This window comes from Neofelis nebulosa, chromosome 17 (assembly GCF_028018385.1).
Source record: "Neofelis nebulosa isolate mNeoNeb1 chromosome 17, mNeoNeb1.pri, whole genome shotgun sequence".
NCBI lineage: Eukaryota > Metazoa > Chordata > Mammalia > Carnivora > Felidae > Neofelis > Neofelis nebulosa.
The window spans coordinates 60,466,952-60,484,702 of NC_080798.1; the positions used below are offsets into that span (position 1 = coordinate 60,466,952).

Below are 17,751 nucleotides of genomic sequence, written 5' to 3' on the forward strand. Positions count from 1 at the left end.
CCTGTCTCCTGCCCGGCCTTCACCACACATCCCGAGGCAGGGCCCACGGCCCCCACGTCCGGCCTCCTGCTCTGCCGGCCCCAAGGAGGCCCTGTCGGTGAATGAATGAATGAGTGAACGAATGAGGTGGGCCAAGGGATGTGTGGTCACCCCCATCTGTGGGGAGAATGCCCAGGCCCGTCCCTACACCTAGAATGTGGCGCTGGGAACAGGACACAGAAAACCACCCGCAGCACTTAAGATTCTGATCGGTTTTCTTTAAAAAACAAACGAAAAGCCCCCAACTCCCCACCCTGAACCAGCCCAGCACAACAGGTTAGCCATTAACGGGAAAAGAGAAAGAGACGTGAAGCGACACCGTTACGCAGCAGGTGTCCCGGCCGAGCTGACGTGGCCGCGACGACAACAGGGACACGAGACAGCGGGAACACTGTGAAGCAGCAAGGCCATCGACCCCGCAAATAAATAGACATACTGCCAACAGCACCCTGCAAATTAGCGACACGTCGGACAGGATCAAACAGCAGAACCGCTAACAAACGCTCATGGTTATGACAGGGTTTGGTTTAAAACAAACGAAGCCTGACAAATGGGGAGCGCTCGGGGGCACCTGTCAGTAGGGTGGTCGGACAGAGTCCCTGTCCCGCCTGGAAGGTCACCACAGAGGCGCCGTGTAGTGTCTGCGGGCTTGCATGGCGCCTGGGTGGTCCCCGCCTTCTGAGGGGGTCCCTGGGCCGGGTGGCGGGGGGGGGGGGGCACAGCTCCAGGAACTGCAGCCTGGGCTCTGACCCCCCTTCACGGCAGATGTGCCAGACTGATGCGGGGACAGTCGCATGTCAGAACTACCTGTGACCTCCCGGGGCCCCCTCCAGCACCCCCCCTCCAGTGCCGCCTGTGTGAGACAGGGTCCCCGGGCCCCCAGTCCACCCCCGCAAGGCAACACTGCCCCAGTTCCCCACACCCGCCCCCCAGCCCCCTGCGTCCCCCTAGAGCCAGCACTGTGCTCAGCCCCCAAGCAGGAGGAATGGCCGCCCGGCCCACTTCTCAGCCTCCGGACGCCTGAGGGCTCAGCTCAGCGCGCCCCTGGGGAGGTGGTCAGCAGTCAGGGACCAAGCAGAGCCACCCGGGGCCTAAGATGGGGGTCTGGAGGGAGATGCATCACCCTGGAGGGCAGTGCTCCCTGCCCTCACACAGCGGTAACCCGGGGCCGCCAGCCAGAGTAGGACACACTGGCCGGGCCCCGGCTGCTGCCCCTGGGGAAGGCGCCTTGGGAACCACAAAGACAGAAGTCTCCGGAGCAGCAGTCAGAGCGGTGAAGAGGGCCCGGCCGTGCAGGAGGGGGCCGGGGCTGGGGCCAGGCAGTTGGCTGGGGTGCCGCCCAGCCCGTGAGGTCGGTTCTTCAGGCCCCGGCTGGGAGGCGGCTGCCTTGAGGGACTCCCCGGCTGGGAAGCCCACGAGGGGTCACAGTGTCTGCCTTTCTCGTCTGGTCGGTTCTAGAAGATTCCGAGTCTGGGGCCTTGCCTGAAAAAGCTACAGCCCGGTTCTGATGCTGGATGCAGAGCGGGCTGGAGGTGGTGCCACCCACGGCCCACGTCCGGCGGGCACAGAAGACGCCTGAGTCCTGCCATGGTGCTGCCGTTGCTGAGGCTGGCGTCCAGGGCGGGACGTACGAGGTCGGAAGCCCAGTGCATCCCGGGTGTTGGGGTCTGGCCCGGAGCTGGCTCTGAGCCACATCCCGGGTAGTGTACACCGGTGGCGGCTCAGCTCAGGGACCGTCCAGCTGCTCGTGACCTCTGTCGGAGGCCCCCACCTACAGCAGACACCGGGCTCGGGACCGGCCTTGTGTGGAGCTGGGGCCAGTGTCACTCTCTGAAGGCCGCTGTTCTAGTGACTTTCTCTTCTCTCTTCTGGGGACGGGAGAGGAAATCTACCCTTGGGTCTTTAAGGCAAAGAGACCTAAGTCCCGAGATTCGTTTTCGCTAGGTCACTACATCTACGACAACAAGCGACGACAAAAAATAGCCAAGCGTGTGGTCTGGGCCGCCGTCTGTCAGTGCAGCTCTGAGGTCCACGCGGCGAGGCCGGAGTGTTGGGCGCTCTGTTCGTGGGACCGGAGTGTCCGGTGCTCAGAATCCCTCCCTTCCCGGGAGCCTGCACCGAGACCGGGCCAAGGGTCGCGCTCCGCAAACGACCTGGTCCCTCTGAGGCAATCGTGCTGTGGGGGGCGTGAGGGGAAACTCTCCCCGCTCCCCCTCAGTTCTTTAGAAACTAAGCATCGTGGTGTTGTCAACTTGACCTAAAACTTAAGTTAAAAAACTAATACAAATAGACCAAGGTGGGCAGGAGAAGGGCCCAACGTGGCCAACGGTCCGCAGGGTGCCAGGGGCCCGGCCTCTCCTCGGCCCAGCGCTCACGGAGGTAAGGGTGGAAGTTCACTTTCTGGGACTAGATTCGTACCAGTTTTTACTGTGGCCCCGGCCCCCTGACCGGCCGGAGGGACGGTGTGGGGCGCTCAGCTGAGCTGCCTGGATGACAGGACTAGAGTCGCTTTTCGAGGTGAGTTGTTTCGCCACACTCTTTGTGCGTTTCTTTCCGGCAGCTTCTGAGCCCTTCTCGCTTACGTCTCCTGGGGCACCACTTGCATGAGCTTCTGGCAAAGGACCGTCGCGGAAACTGGTGGGGGGAGGGGATAGCGGAATTAGGCTGGGGGGGCACCCGCGTGATGTGGGCCGCGGCTCCCCCTGCCCCTCCGTGGCCACGCCGTCCAAAGCCGCAAGAGTGGCCACCTTCCTACGCGAGCCTTCCCGCTGTGCGGCCTCCCTGCCACTGGGTGCCAGCCTGCACACCCGGCTGGGGTGGCCAAGGAACCTGGCAACAGGCAGGGGCCGGCCCCACCCCTCACCTCGCTTTCAGAGCCCAGGGTTATGAGGAACCACAATGGGGCACAGGGCCCGGTGCTGGAGGGCTGGGGCATGCCCTCCTCCTCCGAGGCTAGCCTGTGGTCCCGCAGAGGGGCTGGAGCCCGACGGACACCTGCCGCCACAGACTCCGGGAGCACTGATCCTGGGTGGGTGTTGACGTCAGGACGGAGGGGTTCCTGCTCTGGGCCCCCGGGGCGGTGAGAGATGACCGACCGGGAGCCGGTGGTCTAGGCTGGAAGCAAAGCTTCACCAACGCGACGGCGGGCGGGCGCCGATGAGAGCGCGCAAGGGCCCACGGGCACGTGGTGATGGTGGCACAGGCCTGCAGACCGCCTGACTCCTCCAGGGACCCGCCACGGTACAGGCTGTTTCAGTACAGGGTCCTGAAGCTGGCCTGTCAATCGCACCCAGGACGGCGGTGCAGGGACCCTGCGTTCTCCTCCCCTGCCTTTCTGGGTCAGCCAGCTGCGTTCAAGCCGGAGACAGACGGAGGGATTTCATCGCTCGTCAAAGGCAGCCTGGTTTTCTGGAATCCCTTGTTCTGAGATTAGCTGCTGCCGAGCTGAGCGTCTTAGCCCTGGACCACGTGCGCTAAACGTCACTGCCACCCACGTCCCAGGGCCCGAACCCTGCTGTTTCCATGGGCCCCCCGCCAGGGATGCATCTCTCCTATGCTGGCCGACCCCGGGGCCTGGGGACATCACGCGCTCCACTGCTCCTGGACAGTGGGGTTAGGTCAGAGCGCCAAATGGCCCTACTCTGGGGCGGGGGGCGGGGGGAGGGGGCGGCGGGACCCCGGGTGGGGACGAGGGGCACCCCGGCTGCGGCCCAACGATACTCACAGATGCCACGGAGAAGCCACTTGGGCTTGTTTTTCCACCAGACCCCGAAGTAGTAGACGGGCAGGCCACTGAGGATGATGGTGAAGCCGATGCCACACTCCACGGGGGTCTTCCAGAAGGACACGGCGATCAGGAACAGGCAGGCCAGGATGAAGAACACTGGGAGGGCCAGGTTCACCTGGGGACGGGGACGGGGAGGGAGCTGACGCCAGGCACTCCCTTCCCACACCTCCCACTGCCCGCTGCGTCACGAGTCCCGTCCACCCCGGGGAAAGCACTGTGTCCCCCGAGCCCCTGCTGGAGGCACCGCCCCCCCTTGGGACCCCCAGGGCACACGCTGCACCCCAGCCCCCGCCCCAGCTGAGAAGGGCTCCGACCTCTGGGGCCGCTCCAGCTTCTGCCCGGCCGCGGCCTGCACTGGTTTTTGGAGCCGGCCTCGCGTGAGGTGGGGGCTCCTGACCGTGGGGACCTTGCCTCGGCCCCCCTCCCCGACCCCCCGCACGCGGCGCCAGGCGATGACTGCTCTAAGCACAGGGGGCGCTGACAGGCGACAACCAGCTTGGTCCCTGGAGGCTTCCCGAGGTCAGGGAAGGTCGGCCTCACCGGTTCCCACGTCGTTGCAGGGTGGAGACCCTGGCCCGGCACCCCTCCTGCCGTCACCCAGAGCGGGGACCCGGCGCTTCTGGGAAGACCGCGGCTACCCGCTAATAACACGGCAGCACCTGCCTTCTCAGAGGGCCCTTTGTGGACAGGCTGAGCCGCGGTTTGCACAGCAGGGGGCAGACAGCCCACCGAGCCACAGACCCGCCCACAGCCCGGAGGGGGTGGGGGTGGGGCGCCTGTCCCGATTCTGCCTCCGATTCTGCCTCCCCGTGCCCTCTGCTGGGCAAGCTCGTCCTCACGCCGCAGGAGACCCCCACCATGGGCCCTGCCTAACTCGAGGACAGCGGCCACCCCTTGTCCCGGCTGACAAAGAATCAGAACCCACCACACGCAAGGGCCAAGATGGCCCAGGGCACTGAGGTTCCCGGGTCCCCCTCCCCCCGGAAGAACCCTTCCTGGACCCCGCTGGCCTCTGCAGGACCGCTGGGCGGGGAGCCAGGGAGGAGGCTCACGGACAGGTGCCGACTGCCAGGCAGGCCCACACGCCACCACAAAGAGGACGAGGGACGGGAGCTGCCACCAGCTGGCCACGATGTGAGTGTCGGGGCTCAGCAGGGGCCCAGCCTTCTGGTCCCCCTTTTAGGAGAAACCAGGTCACCCCTGGGAAGGTGACAAGGTGGCAGAGCGCCCGCCTCAGGCCAGGCCGGCACCCGGCTTTCTCCCGGGCAGGCGCCATGGACAGGCGGACCTCGGGGGGGGCCCCAGTTCCGCCTCCACCCTGCCTGGCCTCCCCCTCCCCTTCCCGCCCTGGTGCCTGCTCCTCCCCAGACATGCTGTTCCACACGGCCCCAGGCCAGTCAGGGCCATCCGCCCACCTGGCACTCAGGTTCTCGTGTGCTGCTTCTCCCACGTTAACAGAAGCTCTAGGGGGCCAGAGACTCAGGGGGTCAGTTTTATCCTTTGATGAACCCCTAGCACCTGCAATCATGTGTCAGCACTTAAGAGATTCCCAAGGAACAGTCACTCTCGGTCTAGCGGACAAGCACGTCCACGTTTATCTTGCTCGATCCTTACCAGAACGCTCCGGACAAGGGGCCCCGACCCCTGGCTTGCCGAGGGAAGACAAGAGACTCAGCGAGGGACAGCGGCCGGCCCGGCCACAAGCCACAGGCACAGAACCACCTGGTTCCCAGCCCAGGGCTCTGACGGACACTCAGACCTTGTTTCTCAGGCGCGTGACTGCCAACCCCCCGACCGGCCCCGGGCCGTGCTGACCCCCCAGCGGCCAGGCCCTCACCTTGATGGGCCGCTCCAGCTCGGGCTTCTTGTAGCGAAGCCACAGCATGCCGATGATGGCCAGGGCCACGCAGAGCCAGTTGAAGAAGCTGAAGAAGTTGATGACGGAGAAAATGTCTCTAGAGAAGGCGTACAGGAGGGTCATGATGCACTGCAAGCAGAGAAACGGGGACGCGGTGAGCAGGACAGCCGGAACGACGCGGGGAAACCACACCTGCTCGCTCTGGCCCCGAAGGCAAGGCCCGGTCTGGACAGCACGTGAGTTCTCCAAGAGCAGAGGCAGGAGCAAATGGGAAAACAGTGACGGCGCCTGGATTTTGCGGAAGAGACAGACGCGCCACGGGGAGCAGAGGGGACGCCCAACCCCGCCCTCGGCGCGTCACTGGCACACTATGGGGTCGTTTAAACAAACGTGGCACACCCCGGCCGTGACCACCACGTGGCGGTTTCAATACTGAGACTAAACCCTGCAGTGTTTTAAAACACGTCCGGGGGCGCCGGGGTGGCTCGGTCGGTGAAGCGTCCGACTTCAGTTCAGGTCACGATCTCGCGGTTCGTGGGTTCCAGCCCCGCGTCGGGCTCTGTGCTGACAGCTCGGAGCCTGGAGCCTGCTTCGGAATCTGTGTTTCCCTCTGTCTCTGCCCCTACCCCGCTCATGCGCTGTCTCTCCCTCTCAAAAATGAATGTTAAAAAAAATGACAAGACACGATAAATAAAAAACCAAAACACATCCAACAATCACTTGATCCTTCTCTCTCCGAGAGGTGGACCTAAACCCTCCGTCCGCTGGGCCTACGGGCTCGCACTCCTAACACAGAAAAGCACAGCAATGACGGGGGTGACTTCTGAGCCCAGGTCACAGAACACGTGGCGCGTGCTCCTGCCTGTGGCTGTGTGGCGAGCCACCTGGGAAGAGGCGCCTCCAGCCGAACGAGAGCGGTTCCCCTATGGCCTGGGGGGGGGGGGGGGGGAGGGGTCAATCCCGTAGCGGCCGAGAACTAACTGCCCTGCGCGCACCCGCACAGGCAGACGTCGGACGAGCTGAAGAAAAACGCACAACGTGATCTCGTCGAGCAAGCAAACGCTGTGAGTGCACGGCGCCCACACAGCTCAGGGAGCTGCCTGTCAACAGCGGTCTCCTGGGAGAGTCTTCTCCTCACCCGCTTCCAGGCTGTTCCGAGGTTTTCTGTTTTACAGCCACTACGCGTAGTATTGGGAATGAAAGAATCCGGTGCCCTTTGGCATTCGGTGAAAGCACGTGAGGAAACACTGGCGTCAGGGGGCTCTGTCTCAGCGTCCACCTCCCGTCTGCAGCCAGCGGACGCCGGGCGAAGCCGCGACAGGCTTCACGTAGAGGGAACGCGTGGCCTCCCGCCAGGGAGCCCCCCAAGGCGGGCCCCGAGGGACGCGCCAGTCTCCCATTTCAACTGGGGCTGGAGGACAGGACTCTGGACGGCACAGCCTGCCTACCGTAAACACGAGGGAGGGCATGGGCGTCAGGAGCCGTGGGTGGATCATGGAGAGGACGGAAGGCAGATGGCCCTCCCTGGACCCCACGAAGAACAGCCTGCGGACAGAGGAGCGAGCGTTCAGCCTCCGCCCCGTGGGCCCCTAGGCGGGGCGGGGAGCGGAGAGGGCCGGGCCCAAGGGCTGGGCTCCCCACCTGCGCTTCTCAGGGGCCCTGATGGGCTCAGCTGGCAAAGGGGCAAATTCAGCCTTCCTCGCCTCCGTCCCCCCCTCCGAGCCGTGTTTGAAGCGAACCCGTGAAAGATTCCAGAAGGACACAGTCGTGTCGCCTGTGGGCAGGGGACCAGGGGGGCAGGGTAGAGGCCACGGGTCCCGTAGCTCTGCATTACTGGGACGTTTTGACGGCTACGTATTCCTCAGTGAGGAAGCAGACTTTCGAACACACGCTGGACAGCGGTGTGCAGGGACGGCCCCCCACTCCGCCCCGGCCCCCACAGAGCCCGGGTGACAGGAGGCTGGTCCTGGTGTGGGCTCACCTGGAAGACGTGAAGAGGGACCCGTTGACAGAGCCGAAGCAGGACAGGCCCACGAAGACGGGGATGATCCAGGACATGACGCCCAGGTGATAGGTCCCGAAGTCCTAGGCAAACACGGAGCGTGAGCCCCCAGGCCCCGCGGCGCCTCCCGGCCCGGCCCCCTCCTGGTGACGGCTTCCTACGTGCTCGTCAGGAGGCTTCTGCACACAGAGCGAGCCCCTGGGGACTGGACTGCGGGGGGTGGTCCCAGGGACAGGGCCTCGTCTGGCACGGTGCCCCGGGCCTCACTCCCCGTCCACACCTGCGGGCACTTCCCTCGGGCACCCACGTTCCCCCGTCAGCACAAGCGCTACCTCTGGCCGGCCCCACACACCGGGCCCAGAGCGGGGCTTGGGGTTCGTTCAGAAGGTGGAAGGGGTGGGCGCTGCAGGTGGGGAGACCAACGGCTCTGGGGACCCCTCGCGTGGTCTGGGGGTTGACAAGGCGCTCAGTCGGCCGCCTCTGTGGGACCCGGAGATGCCGCGCCCCTCCTCTGAACCCAGCGTCCACGATGCCCAGCAGGGGCGGCTCAGGACGCGACTTCGGCTCAGGTCATGATCTCACAGTTTGTGAGTTTAAGCCCTGAGTCGGGCTCTGTGCGGACAGTGCGGAAACTGCTTGGGATTCTCGCTCCGTCCTCTCTCTGCCCCTCCCCTGCTCGTGTGTTTTCTCTCAAAACTAAAGAAAGCTAAAACAACCCAATCACTCTGGCTGGGACCACCAGACGTGCTGACCGAGCGCTGGCCTGGGGGAGGCTGGGCACCAGCATTTTCAAACACCCCGAGCGTGTCACGTGAGCCAGGGTTAAGAGCCGGCACCTTACTCTTTCCCGGGACTAGGCAAGGCACAGCTTGACCCTCTGGGTAGCGTGTGGTTCGAGGACGAGGGGCCTGGTCTGCTCAGCATCGGGCCTCAGGGATGGCAGAGCGGGCCTCTTGGTGACCCGGCCAGGCCGGAGGGTGGCGTCTTACCACGGCCACAGCCTCCGACGTCAGCATCTGCTCCGTGGACAACGTGGTGAAGTAGGCCAGGTTCGTCAGCACATACACCAGGGTGACGATGGGGAGGGAGATGATGATAGCCAGGGGCAGGTTTCTGGAAAGAAGGGGAGGGGCACGTCAGCTAAGCGCAGCCCGGCGTGGAGCCAGACCGACCGGATGGCGAGGAGCCGGGTCCTGAGCCTCGCGGCGTGGGGAAGGGCCCGGCGGGACGCGTCGCCAGCACGGGTACGCGGCTGGAAGCTGGCCCCTGCGGACGGGCAGCTGTGTGAGCCGGGGCTGGAGACTCAACCCCCCATCCCTGAGCCCAGGTCCGTGAAGCAGGAATTCCTGCCCGTCCTGAGAGGGGACCTCGTCTGAGGTCACCTGGCCACCACGTAGCCGGTGTGAGGCTGGAAACCAGCACCCACCTCCCTAGCACGAGTTCTAACCCCAAAGCCCCCCCACCCCCACCCCCTGCAAGGCCCCGCACTGCTCCCGGCCGCGGGTGGGCCCGTGGGTGGCTGGGAGGCAGAACCTTCTCTCATGAAAATGACAGAAGTCCCTGTTCACACTCGTACCTGTAGGGATTGATCATCTCCTCCGTGACGAAATTCAAGTAATTCCTAGAATGGAGAGAGCAGAATTTAATTACGCTTCCCTCCCACAATCATTAGGGGAATACAGATCCCAAGGGACCCCCCCCTGGCTGCTCTGGGCCCCTGGGGACGAGATCCCCGCACCCACCACCCGCCCCCCCACCACCACTTGGCGAGCAGCTGGGGACACAGGGGTGCCTACTGGCACGGCGACACCCTGTCCTGAGGGAAATCAGCCGCCGCCCCCACAGCCTGTCCTTGACCCGCTGCGTCCCCCACCCCAGGCGCCAGCACCGTGTCTGAGGCAGGCGCACAGTCCAGCCTGAACGGCGGCGTCCTGGGCACCTCCACCCGCACAGGCCCGCTTCGTGTGTGGATATTAACGTCCACGCTGAGCACTCAAGGTCAGGCTCAGAGGCCACGTGGCAAGAGACTCAAAGGCGGCCCGCACGGGTTCAGTGCCCGTGCTAAATGGCACCACTCCACTAAGCGTGCCCCGAGGCACCCCTGTCCGCTGCCTGACGCTCTCCAGCGCCTTCCTCACCTGCCTGCCTGCCAGCCTGCCGCACAGCAGCCACTCTCACGGCTCAGTACAGCCTGGCCCAGGGGCAGGGGCCACAGCGGAGGATCCAGAGGGACGGAAGGCGCCGGCAAGGGCCACAGACAGGGTCCTCGCTCCTGGTGGGGAGAGGCCGAGAACCACCCGGCTCAGGGCCTTCAGCCTAAATGCTTTACGCCCGTCAGCAGAGATCTGTCTCCAGGAGCATCTTCTCAGGGGCCGAGGCGTGCTGCAGACAGCGCCCGGGGCTGCTCTGGAACCCTCTCTGTGCTCTTCTGAGATGCAAGGGGCTAGCGGCGGCCCCGAGAGCCTTTCCTGCCACTCTCCAGAACCACCGTGGAGGGCCAGACTTCTGGATGCTTCGGGGCCCACCCAGCCTGCGTGTCCCAAGGCCCAGAGACCCCGACATTCCAGAACCTACCATCCCCCGTAGGCAAAGAGGCCACTGTACAACGCCAGCACAATGTTTCCCACGTCCAGTTTGGTGCCCTCAAACGAGGACTTGGGATCCAGATTGGACACACCACCTGGAAAAGGCCAAACAGAAAGGAATGCTGGTCAGAGAGCACTGCAGAGACCACACCGCAAGTTCTGGAATGTTCCTGGAGCAAAATACGTGCTGAGCCACCTGACCCACGCAGGATTCCCGACTCTGGCCGGGACCAGGAGCGAGCAGGTGGAAGACAGTGTGGTCGTGCCGTGGGCCGTGGGCCTGGCCGCCAGCCCACCCGGGAGGGGTCGGCAGCTCTGCGGACCCTTGGTCGTGCGTGGTCCATGCGCCCAGAAGGGCAGGTGCGGGGGCGGGGGGGGCAGCACCAGTCACCCCAGAGAACACTCCCTGCAGAGCCCGTGACACGAGCCCCGGGCCAGCGGCGCCTGGGCCTGACTCTGCGCTCTCCTACCTGCAGTGCTGGGAACGTGACCCGTCAGCAAGCATCAGCATGGAACTTCCTGAAAATGACTCCGAGGTGTCCCTGGACGTGACCCCGGGGCTGCCCAAGGGTCAGTGTCACCCACAGCCAGTGGGCCTGCGGGCCCCCCGGGGATGGGAGGGTGGACGATGCCAGGGGAGCCCAAGTTCTCAAGGGATCCCACACCACCCACAAGTGACCGCCTCAGTCACCCCAGGAACAGGACGCGACGGAACGTGAGGATGTTCGCAGAGGGGACGATGGAAGGGAGGTTCCCATAAAGCCTGTCACCCCCTTCCCTGGGAGGCCTCAAAAAGAGCACAGAGTTTCCTACAGCAAACACCGCAGCGGGGGGTGGGGGGGTGGAGAGAAGGGACCCCAATCTCTGTTTCTGGGTCCATTTTCCTACGCTGATCTGGGCTCTGCCCTCAGGCCTGTGTGTCCTGACCCCACAGGTGTGCTTGGGCCTTTGGTCCCCAGCCTCAGCTGAGAGGTGGATGTGGGATCCTTGAGGTGCCCAGCCCCCGCCCCCCGATGAGGCCACGGTCTCGTGAGGAGCTGAACAGGCCCCGGGGCGGCTGGCATCTCACCCAGTCCGCTGCCCGCATGTGACCTGTGTTGGAGACCCAGGTAGTGGGACTGCCTGGTCACAGGGTGGTCACCAGGCTGGGTGGGCGGGGACAGTGCCGAGTGCTGGCTCGGGACAGCACACCCTTCAACAACACGCCACAAGAGCGCCCAGAGCCCCTCTGGGCTCCGTCCTGGCGGCTCCCCTGTGGAAATGGTCCAGAGTGTGTCATCCCGCAGCCCTGTCCGTGTACTTTTGCTGTGCAACAGCTGGGGAAACAGGCCGGGGCCACCTGCCCTGGGGGTGGGGAACTGCCAGCACACAGTGGGATCTAGGATCGTGAGGGCTAACGGGTCTGACCTCAGGCACTGCGAGTGTGTCCACACCACCCTACACCTCCCAGAATGCCGCGCTGCTCCAAAGAGTCTGGGGGAGCCCGATGAGACAGCTCACAGGTCCTGCAGAGACTTCCAGAACATTGGTGGTCTTTCACAATAAAGGCTCCTCACGAGTAACGCGGGCTTGTCTCAAACCTGTAATTCTCCCATCAATCTGTCCAGTTTTCCTACTAGGATACGCCTCTATGCACCCTGGTTACTATTCAAGTTAAATTTCTTTTTTCACGTGCTGGGATACGGGTTTGGGAGCAGTTGTTAGAAGTGGCCCCCACCCGAATTAGAGACACTGTGTGCGTGCGTGTGCGCATGTATTCACGTGTGTGTGATCTGTGCACAGTGTGTGTGCACGTGTGGGCTGGAGACGCCCCAGGCAGGCGGATGGCTCTTGCTTTTGGTGACCACCACCCACGGGAAATGCCGGTGGCTCAGAAGGACCCCTGTGCCCTACGGATCGAGTGCTGGCACAGGGATAAAATTCAAGGCTTGATATACAGCCCTGGGGTTTTCAGGTAAGAGCCATAAGTTTTCAGCCCCAGGCCCCGTAGCCTCAGGGTTCTCACCAAGGGGTCACTCGTGCTGCAGTCACCAGCTCAGCGTTCTGACACGGACACACGGTCCTCCGCCTGAGACGAACGTGCCGGGCACGGAACTCCTGATGTAGAGCAGTATTTTCTGGGATTTACAAGCTTGCTTTTGCAGTGTCTAAAATGCCAGGAAAATACTAGCTGCTCGGACCAAACACAGATGAAAGAATCTCACTGGGGGCCTCAGCCAGGTCTCTCCCAAATAGCCCATGAGATTTCTATTCCTAGGACCAGCATGGCTGGGTCATCTGCCGGGACCTCCCTCAGTTGTCTGGGGCCTCACTCTGTCTGCAAAGCGCCCGAGGTCCCTTGGAGGAAGGCGGACATCCCAGCACCGCCAGACCCCGCAGCGTGGAGCGTGGCTGGCGGGCCTCCTGCTCCTGTCCCAGCATGGGCTGGGGCAGGCACCGGTCAAACCTCAGCTAGTTCCTCCAGGCCGTCACCTCCCACAGGCACGGTGGGCCCGGCGGCGGCACACCAGGGACACAGGGAGGGACAGGAGCCTGAACTGCCTTGAGAGTGGCCGGCTCGCATGCGTCCCCGGCAGGGCTCCTGGCCGTGCTCAGCCTCGGCCTGTGCTGGACGCCGGCCCAGAAGGGAGACCCGTACCTCCTCCGGGCTCCCGACCAAATGCTGGCCAAGCACGCGGCCCCTCCTTCTTGACGGGCATCAGAGAGCGGGCGCTGGGTCTGCCGGCTCCGTGTGGCACTTGGCCTGGGCGGCCACTCAGGGACACTGGCTGTGCCTGCCCTCACTGTCCTGGTGTCCTGCTGGGGCTGGAGCCCTAACAGCAGGCATTCTGGAAGGAGGTCTGGAGAGCTGGCGGGAGGCCCCGCCTGCCCGTCTCCAGGCCAGCGAGAAGCGGGCGAGACAGCCACACCTCCGCTGAATGATGTGTGTCGGCAGCTGCACCGAGCCCGGCGGCGACGACGGAGGCGGTGAGCAGGGGGTGGGGCGCAGCAAAGAGACACAGACTGTCCTGGTGAGGAGGGCAGACTCTAGACCCCACGCGTGGTCTCCAACACTGGCCTGCCCTCGGCAACCAGGGGATGTACGGCCACGTCTGGAGACACTGGGGGCTATCGTGGCTGGGGACATTTAGGGGGCAGAGGCCACGGGCGCTGTTGGACACCCTGGAAGGCAGAGGGCAGCCCCCAGATGGCAACAATTCAGGAACGGAAGCCCGGTCCACACACCGCTGCTCCCGTGGCTGGGGCAGACGCGTGAGCTGCGCGGCCGTTCACTCCCCCAGACCCCAAACTGGGCTGCACTGGACAGAGGTGAATGACAACAGTCCCCCGATGGCCACTATGCTCCAAGCTGACCAGTCGGTCTCTGTCCCCACCGGGCCCCAGCCCACTCTGTGAGCAGGCAAGACTGATGGCCATGGACAGACAGACGGCACGTCCTGCTGTAGGCTCCAAGTGGGGGGCAGAAACCCTGGGACCCACAACTTACCGGGTCCCCTGTGCCAGTGCCCCTTCTCTGCACTTTTTCTGCAGACCTCAAAGCGGCCTCGAACTGCTGCCTCAAGAGAAGGCGGCTTGCCACCTCTGTGGGCCCGGCCCTCTGCTCTTCCGTGCCGCGGGCTAGCCCGAAGCCCCTCTGCTCAAGTCTGCCCGTCCCAGCCCTAAATCCCCTAAGTCGCAGCCACTGCCAGCGCCCTCCCGGACAGGCCGCGAGGAATGTGCACGCCAACGCACGGCCAGACGTGCTCGTCGGCAAGCTGTGATGTCCCAGCAGAGCCTGCCTCCCACCCACTGGGACCCCCTGAGAAGCGGGGTAATTGGCGGGGGGATGCTCAGAGGCCCCAGGGAGCTGCTCTCAGAGAAAGCCAGCCCAGATCTCTGAGTCACACGGACGCAGAGATGGGAGTCATGGATGACGGGTGGGGGAGGGCACCCAGTGGCCCTTTTTCCCACCAGGGCAGTGTGCTAGACCCGTGGCTCCTGAATGAGGACAAGGGCTCCCTACAGGGTGTGCGGCTCCTGAGACCCAGCCCGACCTCTGTGTGGGAGGAAGGCCTGGTCAGGCGTTCCCAGGCCTTCTCTGGGGCCCTGGGAGCCTGTCAACGCCCCAATCTGGAAATGGGCAGTGGGAGGCAGCTGCAGAAAATGCCAGAACTCTAGGTCTGGCCAGGCCCCATCCCCACCCAGTGCTTTCCCACAGCCAGACCAGCCCAGGGGCACCCCTCCTGGGACGGGGACACCAAGGGAAAGTCATCCCAAACTGGGGAGCATCCACCGTGCTGGAACCTTCAGCCTCTGCTCCCACTTTATCCCTCTGGGGCCCCAGGGGATGGCCGTTTATGTCAAGAGATGTGCTGAACAGGGTCCCCCCAGTTCATGTCAGCCCAGAACCTCTGAATGTGACCTGATTTGGAAAAGGGTCTTTGAAGATGGAATTAAGGTAAGGGTCTTGAAATGAGATCGTGGATGAGGGTAGGCCCTGAAGCCCACAAGTGTCCTTACAGGACACAGAGGCCACTGGGAGAGGCCCGGGGGACGAGGCAGAGAGGGCACAGTGCTGCAGCCACAAGCTCAGGGACGCCAGCAGCCTGAACAGACAAGCAGGAATCCCCCTGAGTTTCAGAGGGAATGCAGCCCTGATTCTGGACTTTTGTCCCCCAGAATTGTGAGGAGGACAACAGGACACTGTCTGCAGACAGACCGGCGGGCCTCACTCTGTCTGGGTCAGACTCACTGGTCTCCACTCTGTGCCTCACGGACGTGCCTGGGATAAGCTGTGGCCTCGGGCTCCTGTTCTGTAAAATGGGCTGTCACTCGTGGGGCCACCAGACCTCCCGGGCAAGTCAACTCTGCACGATCAGAGCCCTCAGTGGGCCTGGGGACAAAGCACAGCGATGGGTCTCCAGCTCCGCCCAGACACCAGCATCCTCGGAGAGGGTGCATCCTGCCGGCCAGTTCACCAGGTTCTTCTCTCCCACTGTCCCACCCCGGGGCGAGTCCCAGACGCCTGGTGTCTGTGCTCCAGCTCTGCCTGAGGTCTACGAACCGGGCAGGAATCTGGGTCTAGGGAGGCTGAGAGGTCAGTGCTTGTTCACCTGGCCAGCGTCTGTCGCAGATGCCCCCGTCTTTTAACCCCTTGGAGGAGCTGGCCCCTCGGCCTCGAGATCTGCTGCAAACCTCAAATCCCAGTTGGAAGGGGCCCGCTCCCTACTGAACAGGCCGCCAGAGACCCCTGGGAACGAACCGTGCCCAGCGCGAGGCTCTGTGGCTGCTCTGCCCCCACCTCCCGTTCCTGGCCGCCCCAGGGCACAGGCGAGCCAGCAAGAGCTTTGATCTCCTGCCACAGGGTGGCCCAAGCAGACCATGTGATTTCGAATCTGCTACAACTCTGGATGCTGAGTTAGTGCAGAGGCGTGCAGACCCAAAGAAAAGGCCTCAACTAAAAATTATCAAAGAATATCCACAGGAAAACACCACCAAGCCTGCCTCGATGGTAGCTTTGCCACGCCTTCCCAAGTAGCCCCGTGACCTGTGGCTCTCAACGTTCAGGGAGGAGATGGGTCACGGGCACCGGCCACCAGGTGATGGCCCTGCCCCATCCCACAGTCCCATCCCTGTTCCTGGGCCACAGGTGACCGGTGCAGGGTAGAGAACCGAACCCTAGCCCTACATGGCCCGTTATAGGGTCCTGCGATCCCGGCCCGACCCTGAGCCCCGCTGAAACGAGCCCCGAAGTCCTCTGCGAGGGGAGGCTAGGCCTGGGAACACTGAGGGTGTCTGGCCCCCCACTTTGAGGGGCGACAGCCCACTTCAAGGTGCTCCTCGCTGCCAGGAGCTTGCCCATCCTGCCGGGACTGTCTCCCCCCATCCCGAGACCCCCTGTCACTTTGGGACAGTGCCCAGACACAGGAGATAATCAACACAGAGGCCAGGAGCCTCCACTTGTGGTACAAACCACGGCCAGGTGTCCTGGAAACTGGGACGAACGTCCCAGAAGCGGGGTGAACTTCTGTGAGCTGCTGGGGGCTCGGGAGGGCAGGGGGCTGGGGGGCAGGACTGCCTGGCGCATGGAGACTGCGCCTCCCACGACCTCCCTCAGCAGAGGGCATCGTGCAGGGGGACGCGGCGAGGGAGGAAGCACTTGTATCTGTACAAATGGGCCGTCCACACCGGCCGCTCTCCCCCCTCCCGATGCTGCAGCCCACGCAAAACCACAAGGGTCCCATTGTGTGCCCCCCGGGAGGGGCCTGGGCACAGGGACCCGCCTGTCACAACCCGCTCCCACCTTCTGGGCTGGGAAACGCCTACTTGGCTTCGGGAACAGCCTGACCTCGGGGCCACGGCTCCTGCAGGGTGTCCAGTAGGTGGAGGCGGCCGGCAGGTACGGGCCTCAAAGGGCCTCTGTGGCCTCCCCGGCCAAGCGGCCCACCCACGCTTTGTGCGGCAGCCACTGGGCCTGAAATGCTGACCTGAGTTCCGTCTCCCCTTCGGAGGACGCTGGGAGCAAATGCAGACAACTCGCGTGACGCCGGGCCCGCAGGCCCGACCCCGCGGGGCCCCCCAGCCCCAGCCGCAGGGTAGCTGAGCTGCTCCCACGCGGGATGGCTTGGCCCGGGACCCTGCAGAGCAGTCTCTCTGTTCGACTCTGCGCCTGCGTCCAGCCGCCCCCTCCCGCCCTCAGTCCTGGTCCCGGCTGGCGCCTCGTCCGCCCGCCCGTCTGCAATTCTCCTGTTCACGTGCCGTCTGGGGTCCCCAGCCCACGGCCGAGCTCTGGCCAGCAGGGGCCACCGGGGCCAACAGACTTGTACTCGGGGCCCGGGAAGTTCTGGCGAAGGACGGTGTGATGAACAACTGCTCGCAGGTCTCGAGATAACGAGCCCAGTGGGGCCCACGGCCGACCCATGGCCGGCTGGCCTCAAGTCCCTTCTGCGGCCCTTGGGTCCACCTGGGTGCTGGGGGTGGGGGTGGGGGTGGGGAGGACACCGACCACCATGCCGGGCGGAGCGGGGCGCCCGGGGTCTGCGCGATGCTTGGGCACAACCAAGCCACCAGCACGGGGACCCAGGGCCTCTGGCAGGCGGACCTACGGACTCCACCGTAGGAGAAGGGGGTCGACGTCTGCAACGTGTCCCCCGGAAGGGAAGGCATTCGTCTGGGAACAACATAACATAAATCTCTTGAGGAAAACCAGGAGACAGATTCTACAGGCGCTGCACTGTATCCCAAGTTGAGGAAGGAATTGCTCTGGGGAGGAGGAGGCTTTCGACAGCAACACGATTATAAACATATTAGGTATTCTAGCTGAACAAAAGCCCTTTGCTATCCCTACTGAAATCTGTTTTTACAAAAGTCAGGTCGCCCCCTCCACATTCCTCATCATACCAGCCAAGCAAATACCTTCACGGGCAAGTCTTTCGAAGGCCGAGCGTCCTGGCTACACAAAGCCTGGTCGGCTGGGTCCCACCCACCAGGCCAAGCTCCT

At 64.0% G+C, this 17,751-nt stretch overlaps 1 protein-coding gene across 1 annotated transcript in view; it reads right to left on the reverse strand.

Annotated features, from left to right (window-relative positions):
- Nucleotides 1-236: 236 nt before the first annotated feature.
- SLC7A5 (solute carrier family 7 member 5) overlaps nucleotides 237-17,751 on the reverse strand; it is a 32,746-nt gene continuing 15,231 nt past the window's right edge. Inside the window, exons 3-10 of the mRNA XM_058706450.1 lie at nucleotides 10,261-10,366; nucleotides 9,263-9,307; nucleotides 8,676-8,799; nucleotides 7,666-7,769; nucleotides 7,133-7,229; nucleotides 5,664-5,813; nucleotides 3,764-3,941; nucleotides 237-2,673 (exon numbers count right to left, since the gene is read on the reverse strand). Coding sequence (XP_058562433.1) covers nucleotides 2,618-2,673; nucleotides 3,764-3,941; nucleotides 5,664-5,813; nucleotides 7,133-7,229; nucleotides 7,666-7,769; nucleotides 8,676-8,799; nucleotides 9,263-9,307; nucleotides 10,261-10,366 — 860 coding nt within the window. The 3' untranslated portion in view covers nucleotides 237-2,617. The remainder of the gene's footprint in view (nucleotides 2,674-3,763; nucleotides 3,942-5,663; nucleotides 5,814-7,132; nucleotides 7,230-7,665; nucleotides 7,770-8,675; nucleotides 8,800-9,262; nucleotides 9,308-10,260; nucleotides 10,367-17,751) is intronic.